The following is a 24,179-nucleotide window of genomic DNA, read 5'->3' on the forward strand; positions in this document are numbered from 1 at the left end:
TTCACTTTAAGCAACTTTCTAATTTACTCCTATTATCAAATTTCTATTTGTTCTCTTGCTATCTTTATTTAGCCACCAATCAGCAAGCACTACCAAGGTGCTAAACCAAAAATGGGCCGACTCTTAAGCTAAGATTCCTGCTTTCAAATAAAGATAACAAGAGAACAAAGAAAAATTGATAATAGGAGTAAATTAGAAAGTTTCTTCAAATTGCATGCACTATCTAAATCACGAAAGAAGAAAAAAAGGGTTTAGTATCCCTTTAATTCTCTACAAGCATCTTTTAGGGGGAATATTTTTTTATTAAAAAGAATGATGAGTATGTTAGAGCGCATGTCATTTGTTATGGAGATAAATCACGACTGGATACCAAATTTGAATGTCGGATCTATTTAAATACATTGTTAGAAAATAAGCGGAAAAAAAACTTTTGCGATACAAAGGATAAATAGTATAGAAAAAATTGAATGGAGAAAACAAAAGAAGTATATTAATTATAGAAAATGCTGAGATAGTTGAGTTGATAAATTCTCTTTTTCTTTCTTTAGTGGCCAAAAGAGTCCTGACGATCAAGGACCACGTGCTAAATACTTAATGGCAAGACATACTCTCTAAGAGTTAGTGAAGTCTCAGTTATGTTGGAGCCTGATGAGGTAATATGACCTAGGATGTCCAAGGAAGCATTATCTATAAATGATAAAAGCATTCACACCCACAATCATATGTATTATTTATTTATTATTTTGAAAATATAGGTCAATATACATTTGTTTTTTTTTTTTTTTTACAATTACTATTAGTAGTATTTTCAGTGAGTGGGATGTATTTTGGCAGCAGGATTTAGGGGTAAGGCATGAGGCATTCCCATTCCTGCGCTCTACAAATGATGTAATTATTTCATTACAAATCAATGATACCTGATTGCGTCAATGGAGATACTTGACTTTTCCACTCGCTCATGGCATCTGGCTGTATATGAGACAAATATCAGCTGAAATTTTGGGGGGATCAGGTGGCAGTCACTGCCTAGAGTAACAAAAAGCTAATTTGCATCTGTTAGGGAGGGATCTGAATGGAATTTTATTGGGTATATTCTGTTCTGCAGAATTTGGTATTTAAACAGTACTATCTACGTGTACGTACTTCTGTAGAATAACTGGCCCCTAATGCATGCCACTGCACATCTTACCCGCTGCAAGAAGTTAAAGGTACATATAGGAGCAATAATAAAATACTCTACTGTAATAGATCATTGTATTATTTGCACTATTGATGCCATATAACTGTTTAAGTTCCGCTAAAGGGTTAAACGCAAACTTAAAGGGACACTGAACCCAATTTTTTTCTTTCATGATTCAGATAGAGCATGCAATTTTAAGCAACTTTCTAATTTACTCATATTATCAAATTTTCTTCATTCTCTTGTTATGTTTATTTGAAAAGCAAGACTGTAAGTTTAGATCCCGGGGCCCCCCCATATTTGAGTGAACAAACTAGGGTTGTCCTTGCTGATTGAACAGCACCTATTAACAAGTGCTGTCATGATGCTGAACCAAAAAATTGCTGGCTCCTTAGCTTAGATGCCTTCTCTTTTGAAATAAAGATAGCAAGCGGAACAAAGAAAAATTGATATTAGGAGTAAATTACGAAGTTGCTTAAAATCGCATGCTCTATCTGAATCATGAAAGAAAAAATGTGGATTCAGTGTCCCTTTAAAGGGCAGCAATACACTACTTTTTTGAGTTAAAGGAAGCTGCTTAACCAATCAGGGGTGGCATATGTGCATAGCCACCAATCACCAGCTCAGGATTGGCATTGCTTCTCCAATGCTGTCTTTGACTGTGCATAACCCCTTTGCTGAGATTAAACACATTGTTCCTTTCAAGCAATAATGCAATCTTAAAATGCACTAGTGAAATACAGCATCATATTATTTCTTCTCTATGTCCCATTAACCTCTAAACATGTTCTTTTGATAGGTCACTTTGGTCCTAGAAATAGCAAATACCATAAAAGAATCACTCTGTAAAATTCAGTAGAATGTCTTTCTAGTCTATTCACTGTCCTCACGAGTCTCACAGCTTCACCAGTTCTTAAGTTATTCTGGGCGGCTGATTTGCTAAAGTTTATACTTTTCTTTATTATATAGTGAATCAGCTACATGGAATTAAATAGAAACTAGTGAAACTGTATCACTATGTGAACTGTATCAGTATGTGTGGGTTGGAGTATACTGTATGTGTCAGTGTGTATTGCAGAGCATTCTGGTGTTGTATACCTGGAGCCTGTATGGTTTACAGAGGTTTGTTAGGGGGTCTGTATGTGTATGTTTTGGTTTATCACTATCCAGGAGTGGGATTTAGAGGGCAGGAAGCAAACAATGCATTTTGTGGGTGCAGCAGTATAGTATACCTTATAATATATCACTGCATTTTATCATCAGCATGAGGAGCATTTTGGTTCTTTCCTGCCATCTATCTAATCTGCTAAAAAAACAGGATTTGTTTAGAGACAGAATCTGAATGTAGCTTTTCTGATAAGGATGAGCATGTGCATAGGAAATAGGATGTTCTTTATTTTCTTAAAACATACATGTATTTGTCTAAATTAGCTTGAAATAAGAAAGATTAAGTTATCACAGTTAAACAGCTGTTTTGTGTTTTAACAAAAAAGGAAATACAAAGCTTCATAGCCGCATTGTATCAATGTAGTGAAATTTCAATTTAACACACACTTGCATTTATATATATATATATATATATATCTACTGTGTGTGTGTGTATATATATATATATATATATCTACTGTGTGTATATGTGTGTATATATATATATATATATATATATCTACTGTGTGTATATGTGTGTGTATATATATATATATATATATATATATATATCTACTGTGTGTATATGTGTGTGTATATATATATATATATATATATCTACTGTGTGTATATGTGTGTGTGTATATATATATATATATATCTACTGTGTGTATATGTGTGTGTGTATATATACAGGTGGCCCTCGTTTTACAACGGTTCAATTTACACCGTTTCAGAATAACACCCTTTTTTTCCAGTCATGTGACTGCTATTGAAAAGCATTGAGAAGCAGTGCATTTATTAAAATAGCCAGTAGGTGGAGCTGTCCGCTTGTGTTGCAGCAAAGCCAAGCAAGCTGAAATTAATCAGTTTAACCTGACCTGAGCTATCGAGCAGATTTCAAAGGAACAAGATCTTCCTGTCTATAAATCAGTCCAGATTGAAATGCATAGAAAGAACTGTTTGCAGAAAAATGCAAGTGAAGTCTGTGTTGTGTGATTATTTTATTAGGTTTATAATGCTGTTTAGCAAATGTTTTTTTTCATTTAACTTAGATTAATTAAATATTCTGTGTTGTGTGATTATTTTATTAGGTTTATAATGCTGTTTAGCATTTAAAGTCTTCATTTTAAAGCTTTAAAAATAATGTTTTAGGTGTTATGACAATTTTGAGAGGGGCCTGGAACCTATCTCCCTCACTTCCCATTGACTTATATTATAATACTGGGTTTCATATTTACAAACGGTTTCAATTTACAACCATTCCTTCTGGAACCTAACCCCGGCGTAAACTGAGGGCTACCTGTATATATATATATATATATATCTACTGTGTGTATATGTGTGTGTGTATATATATATATATCTACTGTGTGTATATGTGTGTGTATATATATATATATATATATCTACTGTGTGTATATGTGTGTATATATATATATATATATATATATACTGTGTGTATATGTGTGTGTATATATATATATCTACTTTGTGTATATGTGTGTGTGTATATATATATATATATATCTGTGTGTATATGTGTGTGTATATATATATATATATATATATATCTATCTACTGTGTGTATATGTGTGTGTGTGTGTGTGTATATATTATATTATATATCTACTGTGTGTATATGTGTGTGTATATATATATATATATATATATATATATATCTATCTACTGTGTGTATATGTGTGTGTGTGTGTGTGTATATATATATATATATATATATCTACTGTGTGTATATGTGTGTGTGTGTATATATATATATATATATATATCTACTGTGTGTATATGTGTGTGTGTGTGTATATATATATATATCTACTGTGTGTATATGTGTGTGTGTGTGTGTATATATATATATATCTACTGTGTGTATGTGTGTGTGTGGTGTGTATATATATATATATCTACTGTGTGTATATGTGTGTGTATATATTATATATATATATATATATCTACTGTGTGTATATGTGTGTGTGTATGTATATATATATATATATATATATATATATCTACTGTGTATATATGTGTGTGTATATATATATATATATATATCTACTGTGTGTATATGTGTGTGTGTATATATATATATTATCTATATATCTACTGTGTGTATATGTGTGTGTGTGTATATATAGAATATATATATATATATATATATATCTACTGTGTGTATATGTGTGTGTGTATATATATATATATATATATCTACTGTGTGTATATGTGTGTGTATATATATATATATATATCTACTGTGTGTATATGTGTGTATATATATATTATATATATATATATATCTAGTATATATATATATATATTATATATATAATATATATGTGTGTGTGTGTGTAAAAATACATAATTGGACTAGTAACAATTAGTGGTGAAGGTATTTCATTTCCTTAAATCACATTTCATAGGAAAGTGGTTTTATGCTTATTATAGTATCTGTAACCCTTCTCTATAATGTCCTAAGTGCCAAGGGCCAGGGTGTTTTCCACTTCTATAAACTTATGCACTGCATAACGGTGCTATTTAAAAGTGTATAGGCAAAAACCTGTGAGAAACACAAACAATATGTGCACATGCTCTCAGGGTGGATTTGATTTAAATCAATTCCATTTAAACCACAATTTAATTCACTACTCAGTAGGACTCAATTTAAATCATGGTTTTCTACTTATTATTATCAGTTATTTTTAGTGTGCCAACAGATTCCACAGCACTATAAACATAGGTTTAATATGCAAGGTAGAATTTATGGGAGACAAATAGGTAGAGGGTCCTGCTAGGAGTTGCACTGTTGTAAATCAGCTCTCATGAAGGTGAGCTACAAGACAGCTGGGCTCATAGGCTTACATGCTAAGGGGGTTCAGGGGATGAAGCAGGAGAGGAATTGAGGTAACATGTTAGTGTATATTATATACATCCCTGATCAGTAGAGTCTTTAAGGAGCACTTGAAACTTTGAAAATCATGGGAAATCTTGTGGAGCAAGGCATAGAGTTCCACAAGATATAGGCCAATCTGGAGAAGCCCTGTAGTCAGGAATGTAAGGAGGTAAAAAGAGAGAAGTAGAAGGAGGTTATGAGTCGAGCGAAGGGGACGGGAGGGAGAATATCTGGAGATTAATTCTGAGATATAGGGGAGAGCATTGTTATTGAATGTGTGAATTAGGATTTTGTGTTTATTGTTGAGGACAGAGGAAGCCAGTGAAAGGATTGGCAGAGAGGTGTAGCAGATGAAGAGTGGCGTGTAAGGAAGATCAGCCTGGCAGAGGCATTTACTATGGATTGTAAGGGAAATAGACGGCAGCTAGGGAGGCCGGAAAAGGATTGAGTTGCCAATAGTCAAAGATGAGAGATGATGAGATAGTGGATTAAAATCTTAGTTGTGTCTTGTGTGAGGAAGTGACAAATTTTTGGAGATGAGTGAAAAATATAAATAGGGGGCGCCCTCAGTCAACCACAACTGAATGTAAATGCTAAAGAGATATGTAATATATATATATATATATATATATATATATATATACTGTATATATACTGTATATATATAATGTTGCAATGATAATATACAGACAGGTGTGACTATAATAGTAGAACCAACAAACACATACATATATCAGTATTAGTATTAGTAAAGGTCCCATCCAAAGATGATTAGCTCACAAAGGCAATGGAAAAATCTCAGGTCAAGGCAGCTATCTGTGTAAGGATAAAGGTCACGATTAGAGCTGCAACAACTAATTGTCATAATCGATAATAATCGATTATGAAAATAGTTGTCAATGAATCTCATAATCGATTAATCGGTTTTTCAACCTTTATAAGTGTATATTCGTTATTTTTAGAGCGGACTAGATATTTCCCCTAACCTTATAGCTGGTTATTTACCATTGCATATAGATATTCAAGATATTTTTATGTTAGAATGAAGTCAAGGGTTACTTTATTGAGAGGCCCCTTGCCAAGGTAGAAAACACTTAGCATTGGTGAAGAGCTAACAAAGATAAATATCCCACTTTGGTGAAATTGGCAAAACCCTACTTATACACCTCAACAGCCTTTTCTCTGCTGCAGGAAACATACCTGCAAACAGAGAACCAGCCTTAGCCAGAAGCATGTGGACATGTTGAGATTTTTGCATTTCAATGCAAAGTTTCTGAAAGAGTGAATAACAGAATTTTATTAACAGTGATAGTCTAACTCTTTCTAGTCCTACCTCTTTTCAAACAGTTTGTGGTTTGGTTTTGTTTAATTATAAAACTGTGCTCTGCAGCTTAAAAATTGAAAAAACAGTTGTGTTAATGTAAAGTTTTAGTCTGAAGTTTATATTTGTAACACTCATTATGTGGATTTTATTTAAAACATAGAAAACTATTATTGATTCTCTTTTTATCCGATTAGTCGATTAATCGAAAAAATAATCGGCCGATTAATCGATTTTGAAAATAATCGTTAGTTGCAGCCCTAGTCACGATCCTGGATCAACAATCTGCAGACAACATAAAAAGACAGAAGCACCACATGGCCTAATATTGTAGGAAAAAAATGACAAATATTTATGTAGTACATACACTCACATAGGTGCACGTTTCTCAGCCAACCAGTGGCTGTTTTATCAGGCGTAAGTTGGCTGAGAAACGCGTTGCTATTTTTTATACATTTTAATAAAGTAAGTTGTTACACTTACCACCTGCTGCCGTACATTTTATTATCCTATCTACCATCTGGTCCTCAACCTGCTGAGAGTTCCTGCTACACCTGGTGTCAGTCTACTGGGTGACTGTTTGATCCCAGTTTGCTTCTAATGAACCAAGGGAGGTGCTCTTCTAAATGTGAGTGCAATTTTACTACATCTAATCTCACGCACCCAAACAATACTAGGCCATATTGGCGTTCACTTGTGTTTACATCTCTCACAGATTGCTGATTGTTTACCAGAAGTCAGTCTGCTGGGTGACTGTAATAGATCCCAGGTCTGCTTCTTCCGCACCATTAGGGGGGCTGCACCAATGTGAGTGTATCTACTACATAAATATTTGTAATTTTTTCCTACAATATTGGGCTATGTGGCGCTTCTGTGTTTTTATGTTGTCGGCATATTTTGGAGATTTTTTAAGGGGGAAACGGTAGGAATTGACCAAAGACTGAATATGGGGAGTGAAGGAAAAATCTGAGTCAAATGTGACTCCCAAGACATCGGCATGCGGGGTTGAGTTAATGATGTTATGGAAAATTGGGGATAGGATTTAGCTTAAAGTGAAGGTCAATTTAGATGAATCGGTGCCCGGTTTTTAATAATCCTATTAAAAAACAAGGGCACTTTAATTCATCAAAATTGCCATTTCACTCGTTTTCTTCAAATACTTACCTTTTAATCCTGACAGCCCCTGCAGCGCTTCCTCCGCCCGTCGCAAGCCCTCTTCGCAGGTCCAAAATGACGAATCCGGCTTCCTCCAATCACGGCATTGCCTCAGGCCATGATTTGTCATTTTCTTTATGAAGAACTTTCCGATCGCCAGGGAATTGCTGGAGCGGCTGTGAAGATTAAAAGGTAAGTTATTTGAAGAAAACGAGTGAAATGTCAATTTTGATGAATTAAAGTGCCCTTGTTTTTAATAGGATTATTAAAAACCGGGCACTGATTCATCAAAATTGACCTTCACTTTAAAGGAATAGTCTAGTCAAAATTAAACTTTCATGATTCAGATAGATAATGCAATTTTAAGCAACTTTCTAATTTACTCCTATTATTAATTTTTCTTCCTTCTCTTTTTATCTTTATTTGAAAAAGCAAGAATGTAAGCATAGGAGCCGGCCCATAATTGTAGCCACCAATCAGCAAGCGCTACCCAGGTTCTGAATAAAAAATGGGCTGGCTCCTAAGTTTACATTCAAATAAAGATACAAAGAGAACAAAGACATATTGATAATATTAGTAAATTAGAAACTTGCTTAACATTGCATGCTCTATCCGAATCATGAAAGTCTAATTTTGACTAGACTATCCCTTTAAAGTGAATGTAAATTTTGATGCTAAAGTGCCCGGTTTTTAAAAATTCGATTAAAAACAGGGGCACTTTAATTCATCAAAATGTACATTTCACTCCTGTTGAAAAAAAAAAACTTACCTTTTAAACTTGACAGCAGCTCCAGCTTCCTCCACCCGTCGCAAAGCCTCTTCCTGGGTCTAAAATGAGGAATCCGGCTTCCTCCAATCACGGCATTGAATCAGACACTGATTCCCCCGGGGGGAAGCCGTGATTGGAGGATGACCTATCTATCATTTCTGACATCAGAAATGGCTTGCGACGACCGGAGGAAGCTGGAGCTGCTGTCAAGTTTAAAAGGTAAGTTTTTTTTCACAACACGAGTGAAATGTAATTTTGATGAATTAAAGTGCCCCTGTTTTTAATCAAATTTTTAAAAACTGGGCACTTTAGCATAAAAATTTACATTCACTTTAAGGTAGTGAGAGGATATCCAGGATGAAATATTACAAAGACATTTTGACATGAGTTAGCAAGGAATGGGATAAGTCTGGTGCAGAGAGGTATATTTGGGTATCATCAGCATACAAATGGTATTGAAACATGTGGGACTTTATTAAGGAACCTAAGGATGATTTATAAATTAAAAAGGTAAGGGGACCAAGGACAGAGCCTTGTGGTGCCCCAACAGAAAGTGTTGAAGGGGCAGAGGATGCGCCAGAGAAGGCTACAATAAAGGTACGGTTAGACAGGTAGGAGGAAAACCACAAGAGGGCTGTGTCAGGGACAGTATACTGTAAAATAGTTTTTCCCTTAATGTGTTTACAATTGCTTTTTTTACCAACTGCAGAGTAAAAAATGTATGAAAATTAGCTTTTTAAGGTTTATTTGTGTATATTAAAGCTCTGATTTTGTGTTTTGAAGCCACAGCCTAATAAAATAGGTTGAGCTTGTAGGTATAATCAGATCTCATTACTGTATCACATTGTGCACATATACCTGCTTCTTATCTTATATCTGTCCTTAAAACAATCACCAATACTTTGAGAGAACAATGGAAAATCAACATTTTATTACCTTATCTCTTCTTTATCACACTGGGAGTGTAATTTCTTCTGCTGGCTGTGTTTACAAAGCTTATCTATAGCTGGTACGCGCGGCCACAAACTTTCAGAATAGGTGGGGATACCACATGCTAAATTAACCATTTCAAATGCCAATATAAGGGTAAAGGAGCTACTTGTAAACAATTTAATACACTCCAGCAGGTAAAGTGGATCATTGGGAACAAATTAAAGGGGAGAAAATATTTGAGTAAACTGTCCCCTTTAAGGATGGAGGGTTTGGTGCAAGAGAAGGTGTTCAACAGTATCAAAGGCTGCAGACAGATCGAGGAAGATTAACAGAGAGAAGTGGCCTTTTGATTTTGCTAAAATTAGGTAATTAGTAACCTTAATGATTGTTGTCTCTGTTGATAGTTAAGTGTGAAATCCAAAATTGCATAAAGGTTTCATTTTTAGAATTAAAACTTCTACATAAAGGTTTCATTGTTAAGATAATAACTTTTCCGATTATTATTTTTTGTTATCAGAAAAATTACTGATTTAGTTATACATTAGAAATACATAGCTAATTATCAAATTATTGGGAGTTCTATAGTTTAAAACATCAATCATCAATATTTTTTTTTTATTAAATATTTTTTTTTTTTTTATTATAAACATAGGGTATCACAACTCTTTCAAACGTTACAAATATGAAGTAAACACAGAAATCACAAGAATGGTATCTCGCATTACATTGATATGACATAGATATTACATAATATAACCAGGTTTTCATCTCCATTCTTAACAGATCCAAAGGTCAAACTATACCTGAGTGGGAGGTGAAATGAGGAGTGAGTAGGAGCGTTTACAGGGTAGGTGAGTCGTTGTCAGTTGATAGGTTAAGGTTTTGGCGTTTTTTCCGCCTTTTGATCTGCTTTTTAAAAGCGGAATTACGCTAGTAGTCGGTTGTTATGTGGGTATTGCCTATATAGGCAGTTGGGCGGACGCGAGGGGGCCAACAAGGGCCACTGCTCCAAAGGAGTGAAGTCAAAATTCAGCCGTCCTTGCGCTGTCGTGGCTAAAGTACCCCCTTTGAGGGGGGATAGGATATTAGATGAGGGGGGGGGGAGGGGGGAGGGGCTCATTGAGTGGAGGGGGGGGTGGGGTGGAGGGGGGGAGGGGTGGACAGACCGTCTGGTCCCGTATCAGGGGCCAGTGACACTAAGGGGCAGGGAATCCTAAGATTTAGCTCTGAGGCTCTGTAGGTAAGCTTCCCAGGGTTCCCAGACAAGACAGAAAGTATCCGACTTGCGCCTGACTCTGTAGACAAAGTCTTCCATGGACTTGACATAATTCAGGTATTCCGTTACACTCTGCCATTTTGGAGGGTGCACTTTTTTCCAGTTCCTGGCAATTGCCATTTTAACTGAGGTGAGTATGTATATGAGAAGGGTTCTCTGGTGCGGAGGCACTTTCTCCATACCCAAGTGTAGAAGAGCCATTCCGGGGTCCTTTATCTCTGGAAGACCCATCGAGAAACAGATCTTACTGGTCTTACCCCAGAGTGTCTTTAGGTTAGGACAAGTCCACCAGGTGTGCAGTGGGGTGCCAATGCCACCACATTTTCTCCAACAGGAGGGGGGGTGATTAGGATAGAGGGTCTGCAGCCTGGTTGGGACCAGATGCCACCTAGTGAGCATTTTAAAGTAGAGCTCGTACATCGTGGTGCAATGTAAGGCAGCCTTGGTCTTGGCGATGGCCAGAGTCCATTTCTTAGGGGAGTATACCGTCTGTAGCTCTGCCTCCCAGGAGAGCATGTGTCTCGTCTTAGGAATTGTGGGGGGAACTAGTAGGCATCGATAGTGTGCCGTGAGGGGTTTATAGGTCTGGAGGCCCGTTTTCCATCGAGCTTCCCAAGCCGTGAGAGGCCGTGGGGCATCTCTCAGGAACCCCCAGGCATTTAGTAGAGATCTTAATCTTAGGAGTTCAAATTCCAATTGCCGCGGGACCTCAAAATTTGCCACCATCTCGTCCTGCGCTAGAAGCCGATCTTCTACGTAAAAGTCGCCTACTGTCAAAATTCCGATCTGCCGCCACCAGTTCAGTCTCATATTGGGGAGGGTCTGGAGTATGGGGAGCACAGGTTGGATAGGAGAAGGATGGGGGGCGATCTGAGTGTGGTGTCGCAATTTATACCATAGCATTTGGCATCCTCTAACAATGGAGTTAGAGATGGTGTGTACGGTAGCAAGATGCGGGGGGAACCACAGCAAATCAGATAGATCTATATAGGCGGGCAATGATGCCTGTTCCAGGTCCCTCCATCTCGTGGGAGGGAGGTCTCGTCCCCAAGCTGAGACATGAGAGATCATTGCCGCCTCATAATACATCTTCACGCTTGGCAATCCCAGCCCTCCCTGATCTAAGGGGGACTGTAAGATTGAGGCCGCCACTCTGGGTTTCTTGTTGTTCCAGACATATCTATTAAAAAGGGTCTGAAAATTTTTCAGAAGTTTATCTGGGACTGGGAGAGGAATACATCGCATAATGTACGTTAGCTTGGGTAATAGCATCATTTTCAGGGCTGCAATTCTGCCCATCCAGGAGAGTTCGTCATATTTCTTTGCTCTCAGGTGTTTGTCAACTACCTTCAACAAGGTGTGGTAGTTCTCATGGAGAACCGTCTCCTTGTCATGAGACAAGAAGACCCCAAGGTGCCGGATACCTCTGGTAGACCATTTGAAGGAGTATTGCTGTCGCAAAGTTCTCTGTTCTTGATGGTCCAGATGAATCGGGAACGCCTCCGTCTTGGCTACATTTATTTTGTAGTTAGAGAGTACACCGAATCTTTCAATAAGAGCCATCAGCGGTGGGAGCGATAAGGTCGGCTCGGCAATGAAAAGTGTAAGATCATCAGCGAATAATGCTACCTTTTGTACTGAATCATGTAGTAACAAACCCTGGATTTGGGCATCTTGCCTAATGGCTTCCGCTAATGGCTCCATAACCATCGCAAAGAGGAGCGGCGACAGGGGGCATCCCTGCCTCGTTCCATTTCGTATGTGTATTTTAGGGGAGCAAAAACCTAACCCCTTGACCACCGCTGTGGGAAGGGTATATAGGGCCTCAACAGCCCTACAGAAAGAGAGCGGGATCCCAAATGTTCTCAAAGTCTCAAACATATACTCCCATCTCACCCTGTCGAAGGCCTTTTCGGCATCTAATGACAGGGTGAGAAGGGGCAAGCCCATGTCGTGGGATTCAGCGAAGATGTTCAGCAGTCTACGGGTATTGTCAGAGCCCTGTCTGCCTTGAACAAACCCGACTTGGTCCAGATGGATTATAGAAGGGAGGTGTTTCCCTAGTCTTGTCGCAAGAACTTTAGAATATATCTTGATGTCGACATTGATAAGGGAAATAGGTCTATAGCTCCCGCATTCCTTGGGGTCCTTCCCTTCTTTAGGGATGGTCATAATATTAGCCTCCAAGAATTCCCTTAACATCTTGCCTCCTTTAGCCACTTCGTTAAACATTCGGAGTAGAAGAGGAGAAAGAAGCGAGACAAATGTTCTATAGAAGAGGGTGGAGAAGCCATCCGGACCAGGGGCCTTGTGAGGTTTAAGGGACAGGACGGCCGCCTTCACTTCCTCTAGGGTGAATGGTTTATCCAGGTCTGCAACAGACTCCTCACTCAGTTGTGGTAGAGGTAACTTGGTTAGGAACTGCCCCAACTCCCCACCGCTCACCGGTGGGCCATTAGAACCGCTGTCTAGATCATAGAGGGCAGCATAATAGTCTGAGAAGGAGAGCAGACCATGCCACGGACAGAATTGATGGCCGGGATCCTACTGGCAACCGCCCTATTACGAAGTTTGCGGGCCAAAAGCCTATCGGCTTTGTTCCCTTTGCTATAGTATATTTGTTTTAATTTGAATAGGTTGGTCTGCACTTTTAAAAGCTCTCGTTTGTTGATCTCAGACCTTATCGCGCCCACCTGGGTGGCAAGAGCGGGGTCCGGGGCTTTTTTGTTGGCCATCTCTAGGAGTCTTAGTTCGGCATACAGTTTTGATAAGGGAGTCTTATGAGCCGCTTTCCATTGGGCCCTTTTCTTTATGAAATGACCTCTCAGGTACGCCTTAAGGGAGGCCCAGACTATTTCAAGACTCGTATCCCCAGTGTCATTGTGTGCTAAGAAATCTAGGATGATTTCATTTAGGAGTGGAATCTCTGTTTCCGCGAGACACTGGTCTGGAAGTTTCCAGGACGGCCTACATTCAGGGGACTGCAAGACTAAGAGTTGGGCACTAACCATATCATGGTCCGACCACGGACAGGGCCTGATTTTTGACATAGCAAATATGTCAAGTGTCCATGAGTCGCAGAGCAGATAATCCAACCGAGAGTATGAATTATGGGGCACCGAGTGGTGTGTGTAGTCTAGTTCGGTCGGAGCTAGGCATCTCCAGACATCAAACAGCCCAAATTGATACATTAGCCTACGAAAGGCCAATGACAGTGAGATTAGGTTGCGGTCAGTTGGGTGGTTTGTGTTTTTTTTCTTGTCTAGCACTGGGTTCCAGACCAGATTCAGATCGCCCCCCACCAAGAGATGTCCTCTCTTGATTGGATCTAGCTTGTTCAAGAATTTTCGGAGAAAGGGGATCTGTCCCGAATTCGGGGCATAGATGGATGCCAACGTGTAGAGGGCTCCATTCAGGGTGCAAACTAGAATGAGGAACCTACCCTCAGGGTCTCGTTCAATATGGTCTATCTTACAACTTACATCGCGGTGGATCATTATGGCAACTCCTCTTTTTTTTTTCGTATAGGAGGCAGTTTCACAGATCGGATATAAAGGGGAACTCCTGGGCTGTTTAGAGCCCCTTTCCCAGTGGGTCTCCTGTAAAAACATTAAGTGTATTTTGTGGGCGAATAGGTAGTTATTCAGGAGACTCCTTTTAGTAGGTGTGTTAAGTCCCTGGACGTTCAGGGTGGCAGCCAAAACGGGAGCCATGTTATGAGCGTGCGCCTCCTGGGTAACAAGTGAGGACCTCAGTTGCGGGTAAGGGTAAAGGTTTTAAGACGGGTGGCGCAGGTAAGTGGGGACGAGGGGGTATGGGTGGGAAAAGGAGGGAGGCGGGTATTGGAGCACTTCAGGCCACGAACAGGATGTCTTGAGATTCAAACACTACTAGCGTATGTCGATGTGTATATAAACACTATCACAATGAGTGATCTCGCAACTAACAGTTGGAGAGCACAACTATAGATGTGTGGGGGGGGAGAGGCCAGCAGAGATAGCCGAGCCCCAGTCAGTCAGTTTAAAACGTGCAAGAATAGGGAGAGAGAGAGAGAGGGAAAGAGAGAAAAAGAGAAATCTCTTCCCCCCCCCTCTCTCACGCCTCCAGTCACTATTGTAATTTTCTCGCTGTAAGCGAGGGTCTTATGTTATATTACTGTAGTGGGTGCATATCGTTATCTCTGGTATAAGGCTAAGAGAGAAGAAAAAAAAAAAAGAAAAAATTGGGGTAAGGGAAGTCTAGTCTCAGTTTAGCCAGAATGAAGATTGGGGGAGAGAGTGGAAGACTCGTGTGTTAGACTGTATTAATGGTTCTCTGTATATAATGTCTCCTCAGGGGAGGTTATGTGCATACAAGGTGCTCTTGTGGGGGGAGGCATTCCAGGCCCCAAATTTCCGCTATTGTGAACAGAGGTATTAGGATGGACAGTCCAAAGCATTAAAAAGAAAAACAACCATAAACAACATCAACATCCTTATAAACAGACAATATATGATGGCCATCGTCAGTTCGCAGGGGTTAAGGTTGGGGGGGGTGTCGATCTTGAACCTTAGCGCTAATTTCTCATGTAAGTCTGATGGTCGCCAGGTTGAGAACTAATCTAATACCTGGTTGGTCAGGTACAAGTGGGGGGGGCTGTTAGTATACATGGTATGAGATCAAGACTGTTGATGGGGCATATATTGAAGGTGATTATGAACAGCTATAAATGGTGTACTTAACATTAGGGATATTGGTCACAAGTGGGGATTAAAAAGTGTGTAGCTCCTGACGATAGCCATCTAACCTTTGTGAGGTATATACATAAATATCAGTTAGAACAGCAACAACATGGGGACAGGTGGTCGCCAGGTTGAGGACTAATCAAATTCCTGATTAGTCAGGCAGAGGCGGGGGTGGTTGGTAATTTAAGTGGCATAAGATCGTCTCAGGTAAGAGGGTATATATTCGAAGACGATAGTGAGTGGCTATAAACGTTGTACTTAAAATTTGCAATATTGGTCACAAGAGGGGGTTGAATTATGTGCAACGCTTGGTGGCGGCAATCTACACTTTAGGCGAAAACATATTAAACCACAGGTGATATCGTTTCTGGGTAGATATTGGTTACTGTACATCTTATATAACTTGAGGTACATACATAAACATCAGAAAAAACATCAACAGAGTAAACAGTAACAACATGGATACAAATAACATCACATAGTGATAACCATCAGCCCAAAAAAAACCAACTTAGGGATTATATAGTTCTGGGAACTCAGGCTGCTATTTGATGGGAGATGAATGTCAAATAGGTGTTCAAGTGACCCAACTCCTGCCTACCCCAGTAAGGAGAAAGACGGCTGCTTCAATAGTTGTAGTTTAGGGGGGCATGGGTATTCAAGCGTGTGTAGTCTTTTTTAATTCTAGGCGGTATGCTACCCAAGGCGGGGGTGTAAAGCTATTTACTGTACACGTTACTTCTTAGTTGTGTCTCTCAACTGAAGATTAAGGCAAGCGCGGCTCTGGATAGCGCACACCTAAGCGTTGGGGTAAAAAGGGGTGGGGATTCACTCCCTTTCGTAGCACTCGTTAATCTAGAGGGAGTAGGCAGTCTAGAGTGGGAGTGTAGAGCTGTTGTTAATGTACTCTACTACCGTGGGATATCTCTTTAGTGTAATTAGGGCATGTGCCTCTCTAGGCAGTGGTCATCAAAGTAAAGTGCTAGAACATAGTAAGCCACAAGCTACAACATCACTTGATTGACCTTAATGAGTTAGATAAGTACAATTTACGAATAATTACAGGCACATAGAGGTAGAGTATGAAAGGGAGGGAAAAAGGAAGAAGAGAAGGAGAGTAGTGTAAAGAAGGAAAAGAAAAGAGAAACAGGAAGGGAGTGGAGGGGAGACGAGGAGGAGAGATAGCCAGAGAACATTAATGTAAACAAGAGAAAACATCCATTATGCCTTAGCAGTCTCACCAATCTTCGTGTACCCTCGGTACACACGAGTCAGTCTCTGTAGTAGTAAAGAGTCTCTCAATTATAAGTCCCCAATTGGGGGGATAACTATATGCACATCAGAGCAATGACCAGGATGGAGTATCTCACGAGGGAGCGTCTCTAGTCTTAGATATTGAGGTATTCCTCTGGTCACTGCTGGGTCTCTGTGGAAGGGAGCCCCACTCAGGGGCTGATGCTCTCAGGCCTCTACCAGGTACGATTGCTTGGGGTGGTATCAGTGGGTCTTGTGGCAGTAGGCTCCATCTTTGGAGTAATTCCCTTGCCTGTTGAGGTGAGGATGCCGCATATTGTTGTCCATCTTTATTGATGTAGAGCTTAACAGGGAAGCCCCACCTGTATTTAATGCCCTTGTCTCTCAAGATTTTAGTGTAGGGTTGGTAATGTCTTCTTATCTGGAGAGTGTGGGGAGAGAGATCTTGGAATACCTGAATGCCAGCATACTGCTCCGGGAGTGACTTGTCCCCCGCCAGGGTTCTCAGAAGTTTCTCTCGAAATGTGTAATAATGTAGACGGGCAACAACATCTCTTGGTTTATCGCCCTCGGCCGTCCTCGGCCTCAGGGCTCTATGGGCTCTATCGAGGAGCATCTCTTTCTCAATCTCCGGACCAAGGACTGCAACAAAAAAATCTTGGAGGAATTTTTCAAGCTCCTGTGGGGGCACAGATTCAGGGATACCCTTCACCCTAATATTGTTGCGGCGAGTCCTGTCTTCAAGGTCTGCAAGTTTAAGTTCGAGGTCAGTGATCTGCTCTGCCAGACTCTGCAAGTAATCTAAGAGATTGCCGTGGTCTACCCTGAGATCTTCCTGCTTGCGTTCCAACGCATCTGTTCTTTCTCCTATAAGGGCTATGTCCCTTTTCAGATCAGCATGTCCCTTATCAAACTTCTTGGAGAGGGAGTCGTGATGCGAGGCTAGGAGCGACCTGATAGAGTCCATTATGTTGTTATCTGTGTCAGCATCTTGGTGTGGTAGACGGCCTGTGGCCTGGGATAGTGTTGTTCTGATGCGAGCATCGTTAAGGCTGCTTGTGTCTGAGGCATCCTCTTCCGAACCAGATTGTTGTCTGGATGTGTGTTGGCTAAAGTGGTCTGCCACTGTTCTCTTCGGAGTTTTGTGGGAATTTTGTTTTCTTTTAAAGGATTGTGGCATCTTGTGCTTTTGCAATTGTAGTGGCATGAGATATAGAAGGCAAATAGTGGGAAAAGGAAAAGACTGTTTTGCACTATAAAGATATCTGCTTCAAGGCCGACTGGGGCTATGGCATCAGTGCATAGAGCTAGCACATTGTTTACACAGTTCCTGACATCACGTATAAATTGAGGCTAAGCTAGTTAAGAGCTGTGTCGTAAGGCTTGGGAGCTGAGGTGGTTTTCACTAAGGTGTATATTCTAGTCTAGTCTCTCCCCTGGGGGGTTGCCCCCTTAGGACGATGTGGGAGAAGGTATAAGGGTATGACCCGCAGGCAATCTGGGCCGGCGGGAAAGGGAGGGGAGAGACCTGTGAGAGAGCTGTAGTTAAACGAAGAAATCTGTACCCCAACTATCCTCCTGGGGTGTTGACACACCGCGCTCAAGCTTTAGGGTGTTGAGGCTGCAGTCTGGAATTAGAAGATAGTGGTCTATGGCAGGCCTGGAGGTCCCTTGTTGAGTACCCTGGTACAACCTAAGTGTCAATGAGTATAGTCCACAAGTTTTCCACTGGAGGCTAAAGATCAGTAGTTTGGGTTAGATAGTGAGCTGACTTAGCCTTGTTTTACAGATATGGCGAGAATAACATGGAGCCCTGATGTAGTTGAGAGTGTACTTTGGAGTTTATTAGACCTGGAGGTGTGTCTCTCCTCAGGGATATTGCCACCACTGGGCCCAGCCGGGAAAAGGAGGAGGGATATGACCCGCTCTAGGACTGGGAGCGGGAAAGGGGAGGAGAGGCACTTTGGTTCCCTTTTCAAGGGAAGTTAAATGGGTACACCCCTGGTTTCACACGTAAAGCAGGTTGCTGAAGAATACTGTATTATACTGTATAATTCCTTGTACACCCTGTGTCTAATAGTATGTGGCTAATATGGTATCCTCCATAATGAGTTAGGGCATATAGTGTGTCTCCAGAATGTCACTGAATCTGCACAGACAGATATAATGTTGTTCAGGGTTGAAGTTATCAGGCACAAATACAATAAAGACCTCCTGTAGTTTTAAAGTTGGCGGCCTGTGTCATCTAAATTGTTATCCCCTCAGCCTGCTAGTTATCTGGAACACAGTCAATTAGGCTGAAATGACCCTGTAAAGCTGTTTATAGGAGGACTTTGAGTAAAGGTTCTCTTTCCAGGGAGTTGATGGGGGATAGTGGTTAGTGGAATGACAAAGTTCACTTCATGTAGCTGTGAGAGAGCCGTGCAGTTTTTATTAGGTTCCTGTGTAGGTATATGGAGCTACCGGCTTCTAACGGCCTGAGCTTACTACGCATCAGCAAGGCAATATGGCGGCCACCGACTGACAAAGGGGAAGAGTCTTTCCTCTTTGCATGGAAAGTAGCCTTAGTGCGGGGAGTTAGCCTCAGGGTCACAGCGTTGCCGGGAATCGTGGTCGGTAATGCAGTGTACTCAGGGTTATCAGGCACAAAAGCAAAGGGGGTCACTTGTGTCTTCAAAAATCAAAATTGTTGGCCCCTGTTAACTGTGTTGCTGCATCCGCTGTCTGATATATAACCAGTGTGTTATGGAGTGGGATGGAGGAGACCTGCTAAACTGTATGCACAGATTTCCTTTAGCGGTACTTATATCTCTAGGCAGGCTAAGACAGGCTAAGACAGTCCCCAGCGTGTAACCTTAATTTGAGCTGAGATCAGTGTGACAGGAGTTATTGCTTAACGCAGCTGTAAGTGTGTGTGTGGCAGCTGCTTCATCTACAATATAGTACGCACTAGCTGGACAATATGGCGGCTCTTCTTGTAGGAGCGAGGAACAGAAAATTGCCTCCTGTGTGGGCGCCTTAATTTTGCACCTGATCGGTAAGGTCTACACTTGGACTATGGCCGGGTATTGTAAGGTTTCGTGTTGCCGACAGTTAGACAATATGTGTTGGCCGTACCTGTACTTTTTGCTGCTTATGGTCTGAGTCTCTGTGCACCGGGGATGGTCCGACGATGTAGGCGTACTTGTGCCCCTGATGTGTAAGTTTAAGGATCGTAGTCTAGACGTTCCAGGGACCAATGTTACTGATGTAACCTGTGAGTGAGTATGAGCTAACTCCGGAGCGGAGCCCCGACCCTCCGGAGTTCTATCAGTAGTATAGTGGTCCGATGTAGCGTGGCAAGATCTTTGTCCTCTGAAGTTGCTACCGGAACTTAGTGCCTGATATGTTGTGTTCCGATCAGGACTCTGGCAGGTTTCTAGCTAGGTTGAATTGTTATTTTCCAAGAATTGCCAACTTTAATGACTAAAAGATTCTATTTGGCCTAGGAGCCTCCTGGATGTGCGTCTGATCTGTATAACGGCTAGCTCCGCCCCCCCAATCATCAATATTTTATCAACTTTTCAGCTGTACATTACTGGAAGGAAAAAAAAATAATCATTAACTTAATAATAACAATTTAAATAGTTTTATTTAACTAAAACATTATAGATTTCATTTTTACTGCTTGCCCCTCCCTCCTCACACTTAGGTCCTTGTGCAGATCTATTTATTATTATTTTTTTGTTGCTATTCAACAGTTATGGCTAAAACCCTCTTTACATACCCAAAAAAAACAATATGGAGTTGCACATTTTTAAAATACAGGCAAACATAGCTGGAATTGCTATAAAAAAAAGCAGAATAATTATCTGCCCCACAAAAATCCACTACTTGCTGGAAAACTCAATTTTAATCAAAGGAGCAAATAGGCCAAAGCCTCACACACAGAAAATGTGTCTATTTTTATTTTATGGCACTGATTGAGAAATAAGTATTTTCTAATGCATGTAGCTTAAAAGGGCACAGTTTATTATAAGTACAATAAAAGAAAGCAATATTACAATGTTCCCACTAAAAATCAGAACAGCTTAGTCAATACCTTAGTAAAACACACGGGGCTAGATTACAAGTGGTGCGCTAAATTATTGCCTGCATGCAAACAGGCAAATTTGCTATTTGCTTGCGTGCGATAATTAAAGCCATTACAAGTGGATGTTTATTGCTGCTGTGAGCTCGCAGTAGTAATTGGCGCTTATAAAATTAACCAGGAGTGGGGTGTTAGAAAAAAAAACGGCACTGAAAAGTGCCTTTACAATGTGGTCTATGGGAACTGTGTAAATACACATATTAACACATATATATGAATATAATCATATACATACATATATATTTAAATTTGCTGCCAATGCAAACGCATTGCTGATGACGTGTAATGCGCTGGTATTTCACAGTGGAGCACAATTATCGCTTTCATGAAAGCAATAATTAGCGCTCCATTTGTAATCTGGTCCGCAATATTTATCATGCAATAGTTATTGCAGTTTCACATTTTTAATATACAGTACATGTATACAACATTGTTTAATGTAAAAAATTTTTTTTCTTTTGATAAAATATGGATTCTATTTTGCAGATTTTCCCTACAGAATTGTTTATTTTTGGTTTTCATCTGAAATTACATAGACCTAGATTACAAGTTTTGCGGTATGGTGTGGTATGGCTATCCCGCTGAAAAATTGGTCATTGCGCGTGGAATGGCAGGTCTCCTGTATTACAAGTCGTGGCAGTATAGCTATACCGCAAGCGTTTTAGCCTGTAACGCAACTCTCCATTCCGCACTCAAAAAATGACTTTTGAGTGCGGGAGTTTCATAGCACCCTAATACAGGTTGTACGTTCCAGCTAAAGTGCTTGCGTATGGTCTATACCGCCACGATCCATTCCCGCGATCTGAAACCAGTAGTTATGGATTTTGCAAAACAAAAATGTTTCACAAAACTCAAAACTAAAATGTTACAAAGTACACTAACACCAATAAACTACCTATTAACCCCTAAACTGCCACCCCCGCATCGCAAATGCTATATTAAACGTATTAACCCCTAATCCACCACCCACATAGCCAACACTATATAAAGCTATTAACCCCTAAACCGCCAGCCCCCATATTGCTACTTCTATAATAAACCTATTAACCCCTAAACTACCGGCCCCCCACATCGAAAATCACTAAATTAAACTATTAACGCCTAAACCTAACAACCCCTAACTTTAAATTAAATTTACAATATAACTGTCTTGAAATGCAGTAAATAAAAAAAAAACTAAGATTAAACTATAAATAAACCTAACATAACTATTTTAATTTAATAAACTACAAATAAAAAAAACCTGAATTACAAGATTAAAATAACCTAACACTAATAAAAAAAAATAAAAAAATTTACAAATTTAAAAAACCTAACACTACAAAAAAATAAAAAAAATCTAACATTACCAAATAAAACAAACACTAAAATTACGAAAAATAAAAAAACACTAAGATTACAAAAATAATAAAATTATCCAAAATAATAAAAATTACACCTAATCTAATAGCCCTATAAAATCAAAAAAGCCCCCCCCCCAAATAAAAACACCCCCTAACCTAACGATAAACTACCAATAGCCCTTAAAAGGGCCTTTTGTAGGGCAATGCCCTAAGGTAAACAGCTATTTTACATTAAAAATTTACAAAGTCCCCCCTAACAGTAAACCCCCCCACCCAACCAACCCCTCAAAATAAAAAAACCTAAGTTTAAAAGTAACCCATTGCCCCTAAAGGGGTATTTGTAAGGGCATTCTGCTCTTTTACTGCCCATTAAAATAAAAAAGCCCTAATCTAAAAAAAATAAAAAAAACGAAAAAACCCTCACACTAACCCCAGGAAATCTACTCACAGTTCCTGAAGTCCGGACATCCATCTTCATGTAGGTGGCGAGAAGTCTTCATCCAGGCGGCGGCATCTTCCTCCATTGCGAGGGCATTTTCTATCTTCATCAAGGTGGTGCAGAGCTGTGGCAGTACGGAGCTGTCTAGGACCGGCTGCAACATCCAGCGTGGAACGTCCTCTTCATGTGATCGACCACTGCACTCTGAAGCTTGAATGCAAGGTACCCCTTTTATATTGGGGTACCGTTGCATTCCTATTGGCTGACAATTTCAAATCAGCCAATAGGATGAGAGCGGCTTAAATAATATTGACTGTTCAAATCGTGTTAGGTTTTTTTAAATTTGTAAATTTTTTTTTCTTAGTGTTATTTTAATCTTGTAATTTAGTTTTTCTTTCATGTAATTAGCAAGAGTCCATGAGCTAGTGACGTATGGGATATACATTCCTACCAGGAGGGGCAAAGTTTCCCAAACCTTAAAATGCCTATAAATACACCCCTCACCACACCCACAATTCAGTTTTACAAACTTTGCCTCCGATGGAGGTGGTGAAGTAAGTTTGTGCTAGATTCTACGTTGATATGCGCTCCGCAGCAAGTTGGAGCCCGGTTTTCCTCTCAGCGTGCAGTGAATGTCAGAGGGATGTGAGGAGAGTATTGCCTATTTGAATGCAGTGATCTCCTTCTAAGGGGTCTATTTCATAGGTTCTCTGTTATCGGTCGTAGAGATTCATCTCTTACCTCCCTTTTCAGATCGACGATATACTCTTATATATACCATTACCTCTGCTGATTCTCGTTTCAGTACTGGTTTGGCTATCTGCTATATGTAGATGAGTGTCCTGGGGTAAGTAAGTCTTATTTTCTGTGACACTCCTAGCTATGGTTGGGCACTTTGTTTATAAAGTTCTAAATATATGTATTCAAACATTTATTTGCCTTGACTCAGAATGTTCAACTTTCCTTATTTTTCAGACAGTCAGTTTCATATTTGGGATAATGCATTTTAATTTAACATTTTTTACCTTAAAATTTGACTTTTTCCCTGTGGGCTGTTAGGCTCGCGGGGGCTGAAAATGCTTCATTTTATTGCGTCATTCTTGGCGCGGACTTTTTTGGCGCAAAAATTCTATTTCCGTTTCCGGCGTCATACGTGTCGCCGGAAGTTGCGTCATTCTTTGACGTTATTTTGCGCCAAAGATGTCGGCGTTCCGGATGTGGCGTCATTTTTGGCGCCAAAAAGCATTTAGGCGCCAAATAATGTGGGCGTCTTATTTGGCGCGAAAAAATAAGGGCGTCACTTTTGTCTCCACATTATTTAAGTCTAATTTTTTATTGCTTCTGGTTGCTAGAAGCTTGTTCTTTGGCATTTTTTCCCATCTCCTTGAAACTGTCATTTAAGGAATTTGATCAATTTTGCCTTTATACTGTTGTTTTTTTTTCTTTTTACATATTGCAAGATTGTTTCCACGTTGCAACTGAGTCAGAAGTTACTTCAGGAAAATCACTGCACAGTGCTGGAGCTACCAAGCTAGTGTATCTGCTATAAACTTTTGGTATCTGTTTCCTCCAGCTGTTATTTGGTATTGCATGTCATGTCAAACT

At 39.9% G+C, this 24,179-nt stretch overlaps 1 protein-coding gene across 1 annotated transcript in view; it reads left to right on the forward strand.

Annotated features, from left to right (window-relative positions):
• LOC128663630 (uncharacterized) overlaps positions 1 to 24,179 on the forward strand; it is a 73,515-nt gene that overhangs the window by 24,379 nt on the left and 24,957 nt on the right. The window contains exon 3 of the mRNA XM_053718053.1: positions 549 to 653. Coding sequence (XP_053574028.1) covers positions 636 to 653 — 18 coding nt within the window. The 5' untranslated portion in view covers positions 549 to 635. The remainder of the gene's footprint in view (positions 1 to 548; positions 654 to 24,179) is intronic.

The sequence above is a fragment of the Bombina bombina genome, chromosome 1 (genome assembly GCF_027579735.1).
Source record: "Bombina bombina isolate aBomBom1 chromosome 1, aBomBom1.pri, whole genome shotgun sequence".
NCBI classification, from domain to species: domain Eukaryota; kingdom Metazoa; phylum Chordata; class Amphibia; order Anura; family Bombinatoridae; genus Bombina; species Bombina bombina.